General features: G+C 45.1%; 2 protein-coding genes across 2 annotated transcripts; one reads left to right on the top strand and one right to left on the bottom strand.

Moving 5' to 3' along the window:
- Positions 1-12,768: 12,768 nt before the first annotated feature.
- B0H65DRAFT_284170 (HAD-like domain-containing protein) lies at positions 12,769-14,604 on the bottom strand. The gene has a single exon (XM_062822920.1). It carries the CDS (start codon positions 14,518-14,520, stop codon positions 12,925-12,927), a length of 1,596 nt encoding a protein of 531 aa, XP_062678277.1. The 5' UTR covers positions 14,521-14,604; the 3' UTR covers positions 12,769-12,924.
- Positions 14,605-15,910: 1,306 nt separating this feature from the next.
- Positions 15,911-17,458, top strand: B0H65DRAFT_284167 (NADP-dependent oxidoreductase domain-containing protein). Its single transcript, XM_062822919.1, has one exon. It carries the CDS (start codon positions 16,250-16,252, stop codon positions 17,240-17,242), a length of 993 nt encoding a protein of 330 aa, XP_062678276.1. The 5' UTR covers positions 15,911-16,249; the 3' UTR covers positions 17,243-17,458.
- Positions 17,459-17,953: the final 495 nt, after the last annotated feature.

The raw sequence follows: 17,953 nt of genomic DNA, 5'->3' as shown, positions 1-17,953 counted from the left end.
AAGTAGTAAAATATCTTTCTAATTACGAATATAGAAAGATTATTAGGGATTTCTAAATTATATACGACGAAAGTTACGCTAATGCTCTTTTTAAACATCTACTAACTAATATTAACAATTAATAGGCTAAATTAACTAATACCAATTAATTTATCGACCCTAATTTCTACGATACCCTCCTTTTATAATTAAAGAAGGAGGATAAGTTGTATTACTACTTTAACGACGAAATTTACGTTATTAATAATATAATTAGCTAGTAGAAGACTAACTAATTTTTATACGTTCGTTTAATACGTATAGTATTTAATTATTATTCTATTCCTTCTATAGTAAACGATTATAAGCGGTCTTTTAACGGCGCTAAGTTAATTATTAATAATTAGAGGCATAGTCTTTCCGCTGAGTCTATTAATATTGTCGAGAATTTGAAGTTCTGGCTAGAGAACGGGCTTAAAAAGTATAATTGAGGTAGGGGTTTGGGAACCGACGACGACGACGATGTTTCGGATGGGGAATCTAGTATTCTAATGAGGTTTAGGGAGGTTTGGGGAGGCTGTACGTAAAGAAAAATGAAAAATCAGGGTTCAAATGCATTAGAAATCACGATTTTACGAATTTAAATATTTGACTAAATAAATATCGATATTAATTCAAATAAATACGATTTCTTATTTGACCTAGTTAAATAAATACAGATCGATATTTATTTATATTTGATTTGAATACAGCGTTAGAAGAGTGATGGGGGGAAATATGTGGAGGGGACGCATGGTGGACGGGTGGTCAAGTTGGGGGAGAAGGAGGTGGGGAATTGTCTTGGGGTGAACCCGAGGGTTGGGCAGTATATGGGGTTGAGTGAGGGGGTTAGGAGGGATCTTGAGGGTTTGGAGGGCGTGGAGTGAGTGAATGGGATGAGGTGAGGGATTGGAGAATTGGGGGGTGGGGGCGAGTGATGAGTCTATCTCCGGCGTTTTTCTCCTGAGAGAAGAGAGGGGAATGTGAAAGATGAGGTGAGATGAGAAACAGAAATTGAAAAGAAGCGTAGAAGATAGATGCATCATTCCCTCTATCCCATCTCTTTGCCGCATATGAACGGAACAGTTATTCTTGCTCCTCTTTTCCTACGTGCTGTGAAGCTTTGAACTTTTCAAAGAAAAGCATTGACGTTGATAGGACATACCAGGAACTGTTCACCTCTTTCTTGTTTTGACGAAGTATTCTTTATTACTACCCTATGAACGACTATCCCGCACAAACAAGAAGGTTCATAGAACATATTGCACGCTTCATGTGTCACCGCGCTCACCAATTGCGCGTGATACATGCGAGTGTCCAACAAGCAACGTCTAGCTCCGGCTTCTGAGGTTTCACACACCGGGGGTCAGCATAGCAATGAAACGGATCAAGGATGAGTGAGTGTCCCTGCATCACTCGACGTCCTGACAGTCCCTGAATAGCCTCCGTCCTGACTAGCCCCTCCTCCGTTCCTTAACGGAGGTACCTTGCTGTGTACATATGGTCATTGATCTACCAGCTCCGTTGGTCCTTCCTTGACAGGCAGACCGTTATCGTACGACAGCCGGTCCCCGTATGTTCCCTGTAGGTGATCCTTCTTTAGCCCCAATGACCCAACGTGTGTAAGACACTTGAGGCCAATGGGAGAATTGCACCACTAACTCCGTGAGTGATCCACGGCAGGGAAGATATGAGACGCTATCTCCGCTTACCGAACGACGACAGCTGATGGGTAGAGGGGAGGAGGGGTAGATCAACGTCTGTCTCACATCCAAGTGATGTTGTTCCAGATATGGACCTTGAACATCGCGAGTTTTGTTGGCTGGAGATAACTGTGATGCGATGATATTCCCTCAGCACGACGACGATGATCAGGTTGACGTGACTCCGAACAGACAAGGACTCCGAGGGTCAAGGTGAGCTTATCATGACCGATCAGCAACGGTCTCGGTATCTTCCGATGTCTGGCCGGTTGTCTTGGATGATCTATCTGTCTTGCGTGGTTTACTTGCCTGGTCTTCATGTTCACGCCATATCGCAACTTCATGTACTGTAGCCTAGTGTAGCGGGTATGATCTCGCGAATCACAAGCTCACGGGTTGCTAGTGTCTGGCTAGTGAGGGTGGGGGACAAGACTAAGAGGGCGCGTGCTGCGGTTCAAGCAGTGAATGCCATGAAAAGAGTCGTAGCGTTGGTGGATAGAAACGAGGGGAAGAAGAATCGAGCAACCCAAGGTGCAGTGCAGTGAGTGAGGCCACAAACAAACTCGGGCGGGACACTCGGAAAGAACGAAACCAAACACTCTCGGAACAAGTATCTTCTCTCATCATCTGTTAGAAGGGGTAGTAGAGCGATGAATTTTGCCATAGTTACCTCTAAGCATGGCTCTCACTAACAGAGGTACATGTGTCAACGTGGTCTCCTCCGTTGTTTCCTCATGAGTGAGGGGATTCCGAGGACAAGAAGGTTACACTACAGTTGCTCTCTATCGAGCCAAGTGCACCGCACTGCAGTAAAAGGGAGGATGAGGCAGGAAGGATGATACAGTTGGGAAAGCATCCCAGAATAAGTTCTCAGTGATGGGTTGGGGTAACCATCATTCCTCCCGTTCAAGTTCAAGAGAGTTGATACAGTGCGGATGTCGTTCTCATCGATTGCTTTCGTTGAGGCGACAAGATGAGGGCAATGACGCTGGGAAGATGTAAAAAGTATAGCACGACGTGAGGATAGAACATCGAAGAAATGACGATGCGAAGCGGATGAGTTCACTTGAATAGAAGTCACGGTCTTTGAGGGCAGTGACTGAACGAAGAAACATCGAGAAAGTGAACAGACCTGAATCATGGCATAGAAAGCAGCACTTACAGTGACGTGTGAGTGAAGGTATGCGGTTGAAGAAGCGAGCATGTGAAGTTCTCACGTCAAGCTTGGCCGCCGTCATCAAGCAACTGCTATCGTCAACTGTGTTGTCACCGCTGGTGGTGTTGTTAAGCGAGGTGGCAAAAAAATGTTAGTGCAATTGTTAGTGCGAAGCCACTGCTGACATCCAAATGGCGGCAAGCTGACAGTGCCAAAACTCAAGTTCCAACCCAAGGGTCGTCGACGACAGGGGTACCTGTTCGGAGCTGGTGGGACGGACCCTGGAACGGCGGCGTGGGTGGGACCGTGTGACGGAGTTTGACCGGGACGGTGAACAACGGTGAGAGACCCTTGAACCCTTGATGTGACCACCAAGACCACGACCGGAAGGACCCCGACCAACCGGGCGAAAGGCTTCCCAATGCACTCACGGAGAGCCGCAAGCCTCAAAATGTACCAACTTTCTTGGTTTTTCTCGCGTTGTCCCAATCAGCATGGTGAGATCTTCAACGCTACTTGGGGGTTAGCGATGGCTTGGGTGGACCCTTTTGCCAACCCCCTCTCATAAAAGAGGGGGAAAAAAATTGTAGGACAAACTTTTAATCTGGGATAGCCCATATAGTAATCTACTAACAATCTGTCCCATCCATAGACTAAACCACCACATTTCAATAATGATTTATCAACACAACGGTTCTAAAAGCTCAATATATTGCCCATTTAGGTAATTAGTAAATAAATGAATAAATTGCAATCTTTATCTATTATTTTCTAGTGCTAGTATAAGTATTAGTGCAAGTGCTAGTATAAGTATTAGTGTTAGTATAGGTACTACCTCCTATACAACCGCCTCCCTCCTTACTAATATACTTTTGAGTACGGCTACTGCTTACTTCCTTACCTATATACGAAGTCTTATAGTACTCTTAATGTTCTTTATAACCCCCTAGTATAATATTAATTCGAGAAACCGTAGTTTTAATGGAGTAGAGGGGTCAACGGCTAGTATTAATAACCTAATTAATAGCCTAGTTCGTACGGGAAATCTTAATATAGCGGGCAGGTAAAAGAGACGGCGGTTAATTAGCTCTAGTAATAGTAAGTTATCCTCTTCTTCCTCCTCTTCCTCTTTATCGTCTTCCTTATCGTATACCGCGTTAAGGATAGCTTCGTCCTCGTCGTCGTTATTAATAAGAATACTCTCGTCTTTGAATATAGTGTTAATTATCTATATATTAAAACGAGTAACGACGTCGGTAATAGATTTAAGGGTAAGTCCTTCTATTGAATTAATAATTTATATATCAATATATGTTATGGGGCTAGAGCCCAGGGGTTAAGCTTGGCTACAGCCAAGCCGGGTTCATGCGGCTTACTGGCGATGTAAGCTGATACGAGTCTTCTAATTGGCTAATCCCCACTTCCATCCTATATACTATAAAACCCTATTCTCACTGTACCCTTCTAATATAATCCTTCTTACTCTCTTTGTCAAATATAGTATTTTAACCTTATACGATTATTCGCTGTGCTTTACTTTTGTAGACCCATGACATTATATTTAACCCTCTTTTTAATTTAATACCGTTGCCCTTCTTTCGTAGGTACGCCTAAAGAATTTCCCCTCTTATTGCTTCGTTTCCTTCCGCGATAGACTTTTCTATTTACTAACCGATTCTTCTCGCTACTACCCGGACCTCCGTCCCTTTCAATAATAGTACTAATATCCTTCCCCTAAATTTTATAATTTTAAGACTCTTAAAAACGGTTATAGTAATTTATAGCCGCCTTCCAAACGTTATTGACCGAAATCTCCTCGAAGCTTACCGTTTTTCCTAAGCTAGTATTCCCTTCCTTCGATAAACTTTTAGGGGATAAAGAAGAGTCCAAAATATAGGTACTTAATATTTAAATTAAATTCTACGTCAATAAATTCGCTATTAGTAATATAGAAGCGTAGTTCTACTATTTACTCGCCTATTTATTACTCGCTATTAAAAAACTATTTATTATGTTCGCCAACTCCCCCGTATTACGGTCGCTGGCTACCTTTATTAATAAATTTGAATTTATATATAGGGACTCTAACGCTATTAAACGAATTAGTTAAAACTTTTATTAGCTACGCTAAAAGTCCGGTTTTAAAGAATTTATAATGGCCTTCTTCATTTAATTCGAAAAAGTATTTTATTGCATTTATATAGATTCCTAATTTAATATTGCTAAAGTTAATTAATTTACTACTACCTTAAATTATAATTAAAAGTAACGCCTCTCCGACCGAACCGACGTACTTAAATAATACTTTTAATTATTTACTTTCTTGAGGAAATTTGATAGTAATACTTTCCTTTTAACTACCGCCTCCTCTTCGTCTTACCCCTTATAGAAATATAGTAATAGCCCGGTTAATAATAATAATGCTAGTAATCTTATAAATACCTTTATTAATACTTCGGTAGCTTCATTAAAAATATTGCCGTTTTAGAAGTAAAAAAATAGGTAGAAGAAAGAAAGCAAATCTATAAATTGTAAGAGTAACTCCTATTAATTTAAGTAGTATAAAAGACGAAGATAAATAATTTTTACGTATAATCCGGTAAGGGTGTAAATAGTTACGATAATAATAGTTATAGAAAGGAAGAATATTCGGATTAAGTAAAGTTAATATTGGCGACCCTAATAATATTAGGGGTAAAGGAATATTATTATATTTAAAAGTAGAGACCTTTAATTAGCTTACTATAATATAATTCTATCTACTAATTAAATAGGTGAACTATAGAATAATACTTTTCGCTGCCTAATTATAATTAGTAGTATTTATTTATAATATAACTGATAGAAGGAATAAGTATTATATTTCGTAGGTATAAGAATTATTGAAGCTATTCTCTAACGAAGGAAGTAAACAACTATTATTAGTAAGAGAAGTAGAGCAATACGAAATATTGGGTAACGATTTTAATTACACTCTATCGCGGGTATAAATTTTTATTTTTATAAAATATTTCCCAAATAAATAAAATTTAAATATATTTCCTAATTTAATTTTAGTACCTATAATCTTTGGGTACAATTTTATAAGGGTAATAATAAGTACGTTCGTTACCGATTCGAGTAATAGGCAAGTAATTGTACAACGTTTATTTAGGGGCTTAGATAGAGAAATTTTATTTTTTCTAGTATTATTAATTTTCCCTATTTAGATAGGCATTTGGTTGGGTGTAGTTGTACTGGATCTTTGGTTATTTTCGTATATTTGGCTACAATATATTTTATGCTATGGGCCGCGCTTTCTAAGGAGGAGTAGGGGGATAATATTATAGGGCTAGAACCTAGGGGTTAAACTTAGTTGCAACTGAGCTGGGTTTATACAGCTTACCGGCGATATAAGCTGATACGAGCCTTTTGGTTAGCCAGTCCCCACTTCTATCCTATATATTATAAAACCCTATTCTAACTACACCCTTCTGGTACAGTCCTTCTTGCTCTCTTTATCTAATATAGAATTTCAACCTTATACGACTGCTTGCTGTGCCTTACTCTTGCAGACCCATTACAATATAGGTGGCTATTTAAGAGCCTGTCTTAGTGAGGGGTTGAGGGCGGGGAGGGGAGGAGAGGAGTTTTAGCGGTTAAATAGAAGAAAGTTGAGTAGTAAAAGGGTATTAAATGGTAGAGGGATTATTACCTAAATTAGTATTAATATTAACCGAATTATTAGAAAAGAAATAAAAGGGCTTACCTTATATTCCTTTTAAGGACTTCTGGTACTATTATATCCTATATATCCCGTATAAATAACCCTCCCCCTTCCTCCTCTTCGTCGTTGAATATATCCTCCTTATAAACTAGTATATAGCCGTCTTTCAATTACTCTTTCTGCTAATTATTAAGGTAAACCTTCTATATAACCTTCCCCTTACTGTTAATTAAATCCTTAACGTATTTATTATATAGCTTCTTTTAAGTCTTCTTATTGTATGACCTAATGGCTATTAATTATTTTTTTCTTTAATTATCTACTTCTTATATTACTTCTCTATAATTCTTTAATTAAATTCTCTCTTAACGAGATTTAATGCCTCGCCCTTTTATAGAACTTTATATACCCGCCGCTTTATTTTACGGTCGAAATTAGCTGCCTTCTCCCTATCTTAACAGTTATACTCTTATATAGTATTATATATTAACGGTGCTTCGTAAATAACGACTTCTACGACGTAATAACAGATATACGTAGGGGAATTAAATGTATGATAATATTTATCTTTAATATGGGTAATAACTTTTGTGGCCTTTCGAAAGCGGTCCTTCTTAGAGAGTAACGAAGGTAAGGCGGGGTTGGATTTCTTAGGTTGCTTTATTTGGATTTGAAGTAAGATTTTTATTTTATTGATTGGCTACGTCCTAGTATTAGAAAACCCGTTGAAAATATTATACGTAGTTATATTAGAATTAAAGATTCGCTAATAAGGTCAGTCGGAAACGAAATAGAGGTAATAGGGACGATAATTAACTTTGAGTTTATAAACGAAGGTAGTGTAAATGAAGTTAAATTCGCTCCGCTAAATGAATTGTTTTAATACTTTTTAATAATGAAATTTGAGGGACGAGAATACCCCGACGTTAAAGGGTTGTATTATATATATTAAATAAGGAAGTACAGTTATTAGAATAATATCGAAAGTATTAATATACTCTTTAACTTTTATACTATAGTAATTATTAAATTCATTAATAATTAAGAGACGGTAAATAGGTTTATATAACCTTTTTAAACTAATACCGTTAATAAGGTCTTTAAATTTCCTATTAATATAGTCGACCCTATATTAATTATACCTAAACTAATCCCGAAAGGAGAACCCTTTATCGCCTAATTTATAATTATATTCTTTCTTCAATTTCGTAAAAGTAGGGGACGAATAGAAGGAATACTAATTGATGTACTTTAATTAATCGAATATAAAGTCGGCGTTTAAAAAACCGGTTAGTAATTTAGTAAACCTAATAGAGTCGTCGAAGTCGTTAGTAATAAAGTCCTTTGTAGGATCCATTTTAAAAATTATATAAATAGGGATAGTTTTATTAATTGTGTTTATTCTAATTATTAAAGTCGCCGACTTTCGATTGGTAATATTATTAATTTCTAATTAGAAATAAATAAAGAAAAACGGTAAATATTTAACCTTATATAATTCAATTAATAGAGTGATATTTTTAATTGTACTAACTTACCTTTTACTTCGCTAATTCTCTTAATATAATAACCCTTACGCGCCCGCCCGCTATATAACCGAATTTTATATTTATTTTATCATAGTTCTAAATATTATTATTATTAACGTTATACTTCTTGAGTATAGCTTCGTAATTATTAAATTACTCGTTAATAGAATCCTTTTTCAACTCCTAGAATTTCCTTTTAATATTAATAGCCTAGTAAATTATGGTTTTTAATTTAGGATAGTCTTTAAGGAAGCTAATTAACTACGTTACATTATAAGTCTTTAGAACCTTGCGTAACGAACGTAGTCGATTTATAGCCGTAATTACTATTTAGTATAAGGTGGAAAACCTTTCTTAAAAGTAAAATATTATATATAATACAATAGTATCCTCCTTAGCAGCGGTCAATATACGGGGCTTCCCTTTAGGGCGCGACGAAATAATTTAATTTATTAAAAATCGATTAGCGATTTAATATAGCGAGATATAGAAGTACGCGATTCTCTAGTGATAGTGGCGATTTTTTTAATAGTCAGCGGTTTATATGATGATTTGAAGCATTTAAGACGTTCGCGGCCATCGAAATATATACGGGCGCTTCTATACTTAGCGGGCACTTCCCCTATTTTATCGAAATATTTATCAAAATTTATTATACGTACGTTAACCTCTATATTAATCTATGGATATATAGACCGCTTATTTTTTTATAGCGTTAAATGGTTAGAAATAGCGAGTCAGTATAAAATTTCGTTGCGAAATAGTCCCGGAATATACGATGCAAATGAGTAGTTTTATACGGCGCTAATAGCCGATTCTGTATGGTACCAGGCGGGTCTTGTCCCAAATTAAAAGTTTGTCCTACAATTTTTTTTCCCCCTCTTTTATGAGAGGGGGTTGGCAAAAGGGTCTACCCAAGCCATCGCTAACCCCCAAGTATCACCGTCCATCTCTTGGACCCCTACAACTACAACAAACAACACAGTGCGCAGCCGTTCTAACAGCACAAGATATGAAACAGTCGTCAGTGAAGGGATTCCCAAGGCAACACAAGTTCCAGGGAAATCTCAGGGACCTGCGAATCTTCCTGAGAAGATTCTAGCGCAACATCACATCCCTTCTTCTTTTGACATTTCTCCGATAAGAAAGTTGCAAGTAGCGGGCAATCTGGCGGGCATAACCGGCTGGGCATTAGGCTACCAGCCCAGAAAAACCAGAGGGATCTTGCATTGAAAAGCCAAAAGGAGGCTAAGATCTGCCTTGCCGGGCGCAGAAATCGAAAGATGTGTGGATTCCAAGGGATGAAGATCGTTCTTTTTGGATTGGAACTTTGGAAGTGGTGGTGGGTTTGCGTGGGATGATGCGACGCTGAGGCGGTTGGGCGTTGTTCCGTTCCTTGAATTCTTTTTTGCAGGGACATCGATCAACATGTGAATGAAAGACGCCGCAAAATCCCTATTGGGTTGCAGTTGCATTTCCCAACCGTGTTTGTCTCTTGTCTTGCGTGAGGGAGGTGATGATAGGCATTTTCACGGCGGTGATTGCCAGGGCATAAAGGATGAAGATCTTCTGATATCTGCGACTTTGTTGCATTGATGGACGACAGCGGGACTTGACCAAATCAAGGCCCAAGAATGCAAATCTTGGCAAAATCTTGGCCCAAACCGATTTCGAACAAATGGGAAAAGGGACCGCTAAGAAACATGGCCTCGGTTAGCAGATCCAGAAAATCTGATTGGTCACCAGCCAGGGGCATCTTCCAAGCGATGGTTTGCTCGCGTCGGAGAAGGCCCGAAACCGTGAACCGAACCCGGTACGGAACGGCGACCGCCGGGTTAAGCGAACAAGAGGACACCCCTTTCCACGCGGTGCCGGGTTCCCGGACACGACGGCCCCTCCTCGGCCTCCTCCCCTCGACGGAAGACGGAGTGGTGTCGGACTTGTCATTGGCGGAGTGCTGTTATTTACCGCTATTTCCACCCGGCGTCTTGGCTCTCGGGCGCTACGGGAGACTACGGGAGCAAAGGGCGGACCTCTGCGTGGGAAAACGGATCCGAGTGCGACTTTGGCAGCTGAGCAGTGCTGAGGATTTGCCGGCCGGCAACAGCAACGGCATCAATGTTCATGATTCTCATGTCAGCAACAACATCATCGGTGTCAAAGGGCAGATTAACCTCATAAGGAATAGTTCAAGATGGAGGCACGTCGAATTGGACAAGGACACAACTCACACTGCCGTTGTTAGCAGCTTGACAGCTTGACAACGAGACAACGGGCATTCACCATCAGACAACACAATGGTCTTTTGATGCCTTTCCCATCATCCCTTTTGACGAGTTGTTGTTCCCGCAAGTTGGACGCCACGCGGCGGACATTGCATCTAACAGAAGTCGAAACACCAATGCAATGCACAAAGGGTTCTTTGCTTTGCCTTGCTTTCACTGCAGTGCACTTTTGACACGGCACCCCAAAAAACCCTTCCTTCGCGCCATTTTCCCTGTTTCCCTTCTTGCTTTTTGATCCATCAGCATCCATCCATTGGATATCGCCAAGACCATGATCACGAACTTGCCCTCCGTCGTGCGCGGCGGACGGCCTCCCACGACGCCAACGAGTCCCTTTCCACTGTTTTCACACCCCCGACCCCTGCCCAAGTCCCGCAAAGTCCCACAACCACCGCTCCGCTTACGCTTTGCGGATAGAACCCACCCTTGCTGCGGGTTTGTTTTGTGATTATGCAAAATGATATCAGTGTGGGTTTATCCTTATGGGGCCCTTGTTAAGGGTGCAGTGGGGGTGTTGCTGTCCTCAACAAAGGGTCCTCACCGTGCCCGAAGAAGGTAGGTCGACGGCATCGTGAAACTCGAAGCAAAGGGTTCAGGGAGATTGGAGACGTGGTTATCCATTGGAAAATGGGGAAAAAAACAAAAAGGTAAAACGAACCCGAGACGAGACAGAAGGAAGATCAGAAAATTGTTAAGCACAGTATGCTCAGAGTCCGGACGAACCCATTGCTCGCCCTCGGTTTCGGAGACAAAGTTGTCAAAACTCAAAAAATCATGGTAAAAACGGTCCGTCGTTTTCTCCCCGTTTCACCAACTGAACTCGCAGTTGGATTAACCGTCGAGTCGACTTGGTCAGTGCTTCCGTCAGATTGAATGAATGCCACGGTGCGGTGTGCTTGGACGACGTCAAAGAGTCGGTCCGTTCATCGACTCTTATCTCGATGTTATCTGTGATATCGAGATCTCTGTGCTCTTTTCTATCACTTGTCTTGCTGTCTTTTCGCCTCACACGCAGGCGATATCTTCTATGACTTAAGCGCCGATTTTCATATGATACCATGGCGAATTTTCCATGAACGAGTTTTCACAAACTGTGTCCACGTTTCGTATGTTCGGTTCGGATAAACAAGGTTCAAAACTTGACGATGGTGGTGGTGGTGGCAAATCATTTCCTTTGGAGGGAAAGTACTGCGTACACTACTCGAACTCCCGAGCCAACCACCACTACGAAGTGCCGATATGATAGACATGCTGACATGATATGACAAGATCCTAGACAAAAGCAAGACAAGAAAGAACAAGCACGAACAAGCAAATTAATGAGCCGCATTGTGCAAACTCTGTCAAATCGAACGGGGATATGAAATTCCGAGTGTTACAACGCCGGTAGCTACGGTAGCCAAGGAAGCCAAGCAAAAAGTCATGAAAAGATGGGTTTTCGAAAAACTCAAAATCTTCGAAAATGCTTCCGCTCCAATGAATTGCAATGGTACATCCAAGCATGACGGTTATCACTCGGAAAGCGCCGGGGCCACATTCAGCGGATTTCGGCACCGGCGCCGCGACACAGGGGATGAGGTTGGCCCTCTGATTTGCATGGGGATACTTGTCTTTCAGTTCCTCTCAAGAAAGGTTGAGAGAGATGATCATACCTTAGTTTCGCGTGAATGTAGTGAAAACATTTGTTGCAAAATCGTTCCCGGGTTGTTACCTGACGATCAGAATTCAATGTTCCCAAGCATGCATGAACTGAATTCCTAAAGTCGCGAATCAGTGACGCTTCCAACATCCACGGCAAAACCAATTCCCCATCCTCGACATTCACGGGCTTATCTCTTCGTCAATGGTCTTGGCATCAATCCTTGGCACGCTCCTCCATCTTGAAACAGCGCCTTGGCACCTCCACGGAGCCCACTCCGGCTCGCTTGGCAAGGTGGCGTCCGCCAAGAAAACCGCACGCACGGCTCTTGTGAACAACGGTTACAAGCTGACGGAAAGGGGTGACCCCTGTTGGTGATAATGGACGACGTAAGATTCTCCAAGTACAGACGTAGGCCCAGTTTGTTATTTCGATATCAATCCATCATATGGGGGGTTTCAAACCAGTGGAAGATATGGGAACAATGGAAGGTATTTGTGAATAGTCATGTTTTGTGTATCCTAGAGAACAATGAGATCTAAAAATGCTGAGCTCTAGTGATAGATCTAACAACATGTAAATGGTGGAAGAGAAAATAGAAAATGCATGATGAGAAAGAAGAAGAAAAAATGAAACATCTTCATCTACTGCTACCACATCCCATCCTCCTCCTCATCCTCGCTCTGCAAGGGCTCATCAACCCTCGCGGTATCGTAGTCCCAAACAAGAAATGAAACCCTTTAAACGCCAAATGGTATGATATCTCCCAATTCCGAGATTCCGCTGTCGCTGCCAAAGCGAAGGTATATATAGCCAAGCCAATCAATGCCCTAAATACCAATGATCATGCTGTAAACAACCACACACTGAAAATCCATCACAATCCGTTTACTCGACGGCAGAGGCGTTCATGTTGAGAGGGTTGACACGGTCATCCCACTTGAAGTTAAAGTCATCACCAAGCTCCTTGCGGCAGGCAGTAGTGACGGCCTCCCAGACGTTGGCGAAGACGCCAAAGTTGGCCGGGTTCTCCTCGTCGTTCTCGCCGCCCTGGAACACACCGGTGCGGACAAGGCACGTGTTCCAGCCGTAGAGGTTACCGCCGACGATGTCGGAAGCCGGGTTGTCACCGACCATGTAGATGTTCTGGGGGATCTTCTCCTCGCCGTGGATCTGCTCCATCCAGGAAGCAATGACCTCGTCGGCGTACTTGTAGGTGGCCATCTCGGGCTTGCCGTAGACGACACGCTCGAGGTCGACGCCGGTGAGAGCCTTGTACATGGCCTCGAGACCGATACGGAAGGCACCCTGGCTCATGCGAGGAGTGGGGTGCTCGGTAGGGCAGAGCAAATCACCCTGGGAGAAGTAGATGGGGATGCGCTGCGAAACAGGGTCCTTGGCAACAGTTCCGAGGCGGCCATTCTCGGATCGGAGAAGATCGACAATGATCTGCATGTCGGTAGCGTAATCGCGGGAGTCGGAGAAGACCATGATGGCCTCGATGTTGCACTTGGTGAAGTCGCGGGGGCGGGAAGTGGCGCGCTCCTCGTCGGTGAAGACGCGGTAGGGAGCGATCGAAGGGTCCCAGGCAACAATGTCGTTGGGAACAACAATGTCCTTGAAGCCATACTCCTCAGCAACCTCGCGGCACTTGTAGCCCTCACCACCGACAACGAGGACGGTGTTGTAGTACTCGGCCAAGGCGCGCATGGGGGTGTGGGACTGGATGAACTGATCGGTGCTGATGGGGTTCTGGAGGATCTTGGAGAGCTGCTCGGTACGGGCAAGCTCGGGCTTACCAGAGCCGTTGGTAAGGAAGATGTGGGGGATCTTGATGCCAAGCTCGTTATCGCCGTTGAGCATGTCCAAGACCTTCTTGCCCTCAGGGATCAGACGATCACCGTGGACGAGGACACCATCGATATCGAAGACAAAGCTCATGTTCTTGACCTTCTCGACCTTCTCAGCGTGGATGTCTTGAACACGGTCGGCCAAGAACTCGCGGGTAGGCTTGAGAGGAAGGGTGCCGGTGGCATCCTGAAGGGCCTCGGCGACGCCGGGGAAGGTGACGCTGCTGAGACGAGACTGGCGCTTGGAACGGGGGATGGGAAGAGAAGCGCCGAACGAGTTGCGGGAGAGTCTGCGCTCCTTCAAGGATGGGGAAGCGGAAAGGTTGTGCATGTAGAGGTCGGCGTGAGCATCGGGAGACCTGGTTGCCGGAACCTCGATGGTGTTGTGGTTGCCGGGAGTAGCAGAAAGAGGGATGGTGAGAGAGTCGGGACGGGTAGAGTTGCCACGAGTCTTCTTGATGTTTAGTTGTTGTGGTCCATTGTCCTGGGGCTCCTGCTGCTGCTGCTTCTGTTGCTCGACACCGTCGACGGCCTTGATTTGAGTCTCAGTTGGTGACTCTGGAGGAGTGTGGGGGGTCGTCTTGGTGGTTGGGTTAGGAATACCCACAACGAGATTGCTTTGCTGACCGGACATCTTGATGGATGGGTATCAGAAGAAAATACAAGACTGTTCGATGTGCTGTATGGATGAAGAGACGCAAGGATGAAAACGGTCTACGTTTCGTGAGTAAAAAAACACAAGAGGATTTGACTGCTGATGATGGCGGAACAATACCATCTTGAGCGGCGGGCATCTGTGTCTCTTATATGTCGACGTCGGTAGGGTCCAAGGCGATAGTATCATGGTCTTGGCTCTTGTCATGGCGGGTGTGCTCTTGGGACCCCTGGGATCCTGGGATGTCCTCTCCATCAGACCAACCACGCGAGTCGCATTCGCGAACCCCTGATCTACTGCTATCAAAGGAATCCATTCAGAGGGTGCCGTCTGGTGCCAAACGTCGATCTCCGACCGAGTATCGCCGCAAGATCTCCAGGATGACAACAGATAGGGCAACTGATGGTGAGATGGCGGTTCCCACACAGTGCCGTGGCCGCCAGCGCAGGGCCCCCCACGGATGGGATTATAGTATTGCCCATCGGACGATAAGTGGCCCCTTTTTGCATGCTCCGTGCATTCACCGTTGTCCTGAATCAATCTCCCATACGCCGCGTCCAAACGTGAAGCGGACACATTTCCTAGTAAACGGATCACGGCTAGGACGGTAGCAGCGTAGGCGGCGGGCTTGTCCATGTCGATGTCGTCAGAGGCTCCAGAATTTGTCAAGAGGTTGAGGGTCCTGGAGAACGGAGATGAGATTGGCCGTCCTAGCAGGGCGAAGAGTGGGCATATTTTGTGGGACCGTTTCGGACTACAACTGCACCACTGCAACGCCGTAAGACAGGTGGCAGCAGCACAAGACCACCCGGCACCCGGCACCCGGCGTTGGCGCTGCCCGCCGTCTTGACCGCTAACCACCAATTTGGATATATCGCTGCCAAACCTTGTCTTTACGTGTCCGTTCGCCGCCGCTGTTTGTCCGTTGTCCGTGTCCGAACCAAGGCACCAAACGGCACCAGAGAGGGCCAAAGCGATGCTGGCTCCAATGACAGCCCGGTGCCTGAAACTGACCGACAGTGATGTTCCAGGGAAGAAATGCGCCAGAGATGGAGGATCAAACATCAGAGAGCCAAACATGACTCGCCATGGATGAAGATCTCGAGATGATCGCCTTGGCGTTTCCTCTGTCATCCGTTTGATGCTGGGCTGTCCCTCCGTCTGGCATGTCGGTGCAACTGTCCTGAGCGTCTCGTTGTCTTTGTCGTTGTGGATGCCCGTCTGAGACCTTGTCGGCGTCGGAAAGCCCACCTCACCCCCGCCGCACGTGGGGCTCCGTGGGGCTCCGTGCGTCATCGGTGGACCCCTAAAAATGCCTCTGCTGCCACTGACCCAACACTGATCCAACGCTGACCCAGCATGCATCACTCTACACAGTAGGGATCCGCACCCCCTGGTCCCTGGAAGGATACCTTGGCAGGCCGCTGCCACCTCTCTTGCCTTTGTTTACCGCCCCGAATCTCAACAGGAAATACGTGCAGATGTGTGCGTATCTGCGTATCTCGGTCCTGGCAGCGCCGGTTTCTTGTAGAGCTCCGAATTGGATTTAACTGGTGCTTCCCGTGGGTTCTGTATCTTGATCAGCAAACACTTCTTATCAGTCTTACCTTCGTTTTGACGACGACAAAGCACTCCTTCAATACCCCTTTTCCATCACAATCACAAAACAAGGATTGCTCTGACAATCCGTAATATCACCACCTCCAAAATGCCCGGATTTACCGCCGCCAACACCACCTACACACTCAACAATGGAGTGAGAATCCCCGCCGTCGGATTCGGCACCTTTGCCAACGAGGGTGCCAAGGGCGAGACCTATGCCGCCGTCAAGAAGGCCCTCGAGGTTGGGTACCGTCACCTAGACTGCGCGTGGTTCTACCAGAACGAGGACGAGGTCGGCCAGGCGCTTGCTGAGTTCCTTGAGAACAACAAGGACGTCAAGCGCGAGGACATCTTCATCTGCACCAAGGTCTGGAACCACCTGCACGAGCCCGAGGATGTCAAGTGGAGCTTGCAGGACTCTCTCGACAAGCTCAAGGTTGACTACGTCGACCTCTTCCTCGTCCACTGGCCCATTGCCGTCGAGAAGGACGAGAACAACATGCCCAAGATTGGCCCCGATGGCAAGTACATCGTCAAGAAGGAGCTCACCGAGAACCCCGAGCCAACATGGCGGGCCATGGAGGATCTCGTGGATGCCGGCAAGACGCGGTCGATCGGTGTTTCAAACTGGACGATCCCCGGCCTGCAGAAGCTCCTCAAGTTCGCTCGCATCAAGCCGACCGTCAACCAGATTGAGATCCACCCCTTCCTCCCCAACACCGAGCTCGTCGAGTTCTGCTTCAAGAACCAGATCATCCCTACTGCCTACTCTCCCCTCGGCTCGCAGAACCAGGTCCCATCGACGGGCGAGCGTGTCCGTGATGATCCCCTTCTCAAGGCTGTTGCCGAGCGCAGCGGGCACAACCTCGCCCAGATTCTCCTCGCCTGGGGTCTTCGCAGAGGCTACGTTGTGCTCCCCAAGAGCTCGACCCCCTCGCGTATCGAGAGCAACTTCCAGATTCCTGTCCTCCGCGACGAGGACTTTAAGGCCATCCAGGAGGTCGCCAAGGGCCGCCACTGCCGCTTCGTCAACATGAAGGACACCTTTGGCTACGATGTCTGGCCCGAGGAGTCGGACGGCCAGCTCAAGCAGGAGTAATTGTTTGGTTGCGTGGAGTTTTGTCGACATGATTTAATGACTGGGACGCGGGCGTGTCAACGGAGACGGAACGATAGAGCGGTTGGATACCAAAATTCCTTTGTATTGGATATCTTGTTATGATAGACATCACCTGGTAGATGGGCTGAGCAAGCGGATGGATTAGTTACCCTTCTCATGTGTGGAATTGGAGCCATTTACATACGAGTATCAACCCTAAGATTGTGTTCTGTTGTGATTTGTGACCTTGTTGTTCATGTTCAACCTCCCGACGTCGAGTCGTCCGAGTCTCCTCGCCTCTTCCGTTCCCCGCAATCTCGAGTCAAACGAAGTAAAAATCTTGACTCTGAGTCCTGCAGCACAACCCGGGACCGACGTTGGCGGACCTTCCCGTCCCGCCGGATGCTCTTACCTGTTTGATCGTCACCACAGACCTTCTCTTTCCGTTTACAACCGCCAACCTTCGAGTGGAGGAGCGCAGTTTCCATATTCGCAATTGAGATCAATGATTGGCATTTCACGTTTCAGATCCTGCGCGTCATTTCCACCATCATCAAACTTGCTCATCACAGAAGCAACGACGCGTCAAGCCGATCCATGATACAATGGATCCCATGCCGAGAGAAGTCGATGTCGACAGAGCTTCACATGAAAAATGTCATCCGCGTCCAATGCTCAACACACCTCCTCTATTTTGGTGGAAGCTGCTTG

The sequence above is a fragment of the Neurospora tetraspora genome, assembly GCF_033439725.1.
Source record: "Neurospora tetraspora strain CBS 560.94 chromosome Unknown B0H65scaffold_7, whole genome shotgun sequence".
NCBI classification, from domain to species: Eukaryota; Fungi; Ascomycota; class Sordariomycetes; order Sordariales; family Sordariaceae; genus Neurospora; species Neurospora tetraspora.
This window is presented reverse-complemented; position numbering and strand designations above follow the sequence as displayed.

What these genes read in the sequence shown, in the direction of transcription:
- B0H65DRAFT_284170 (XM_062822920.1), bottom strand. Translation starts at nt 14,520, where the DNA reads ATGTCCGGTCAGCAAAGCAATCTCGTTGTGGGTATTCCTAACCCAACC.
- B0H65DRAFT_284167 (XM_062822919.1), top strand. Translation starts at nt 16,250, where the DNA reads ATGCCCGGATTTACCGCCGCCAACACCACCTACACACTCAACAATGGA.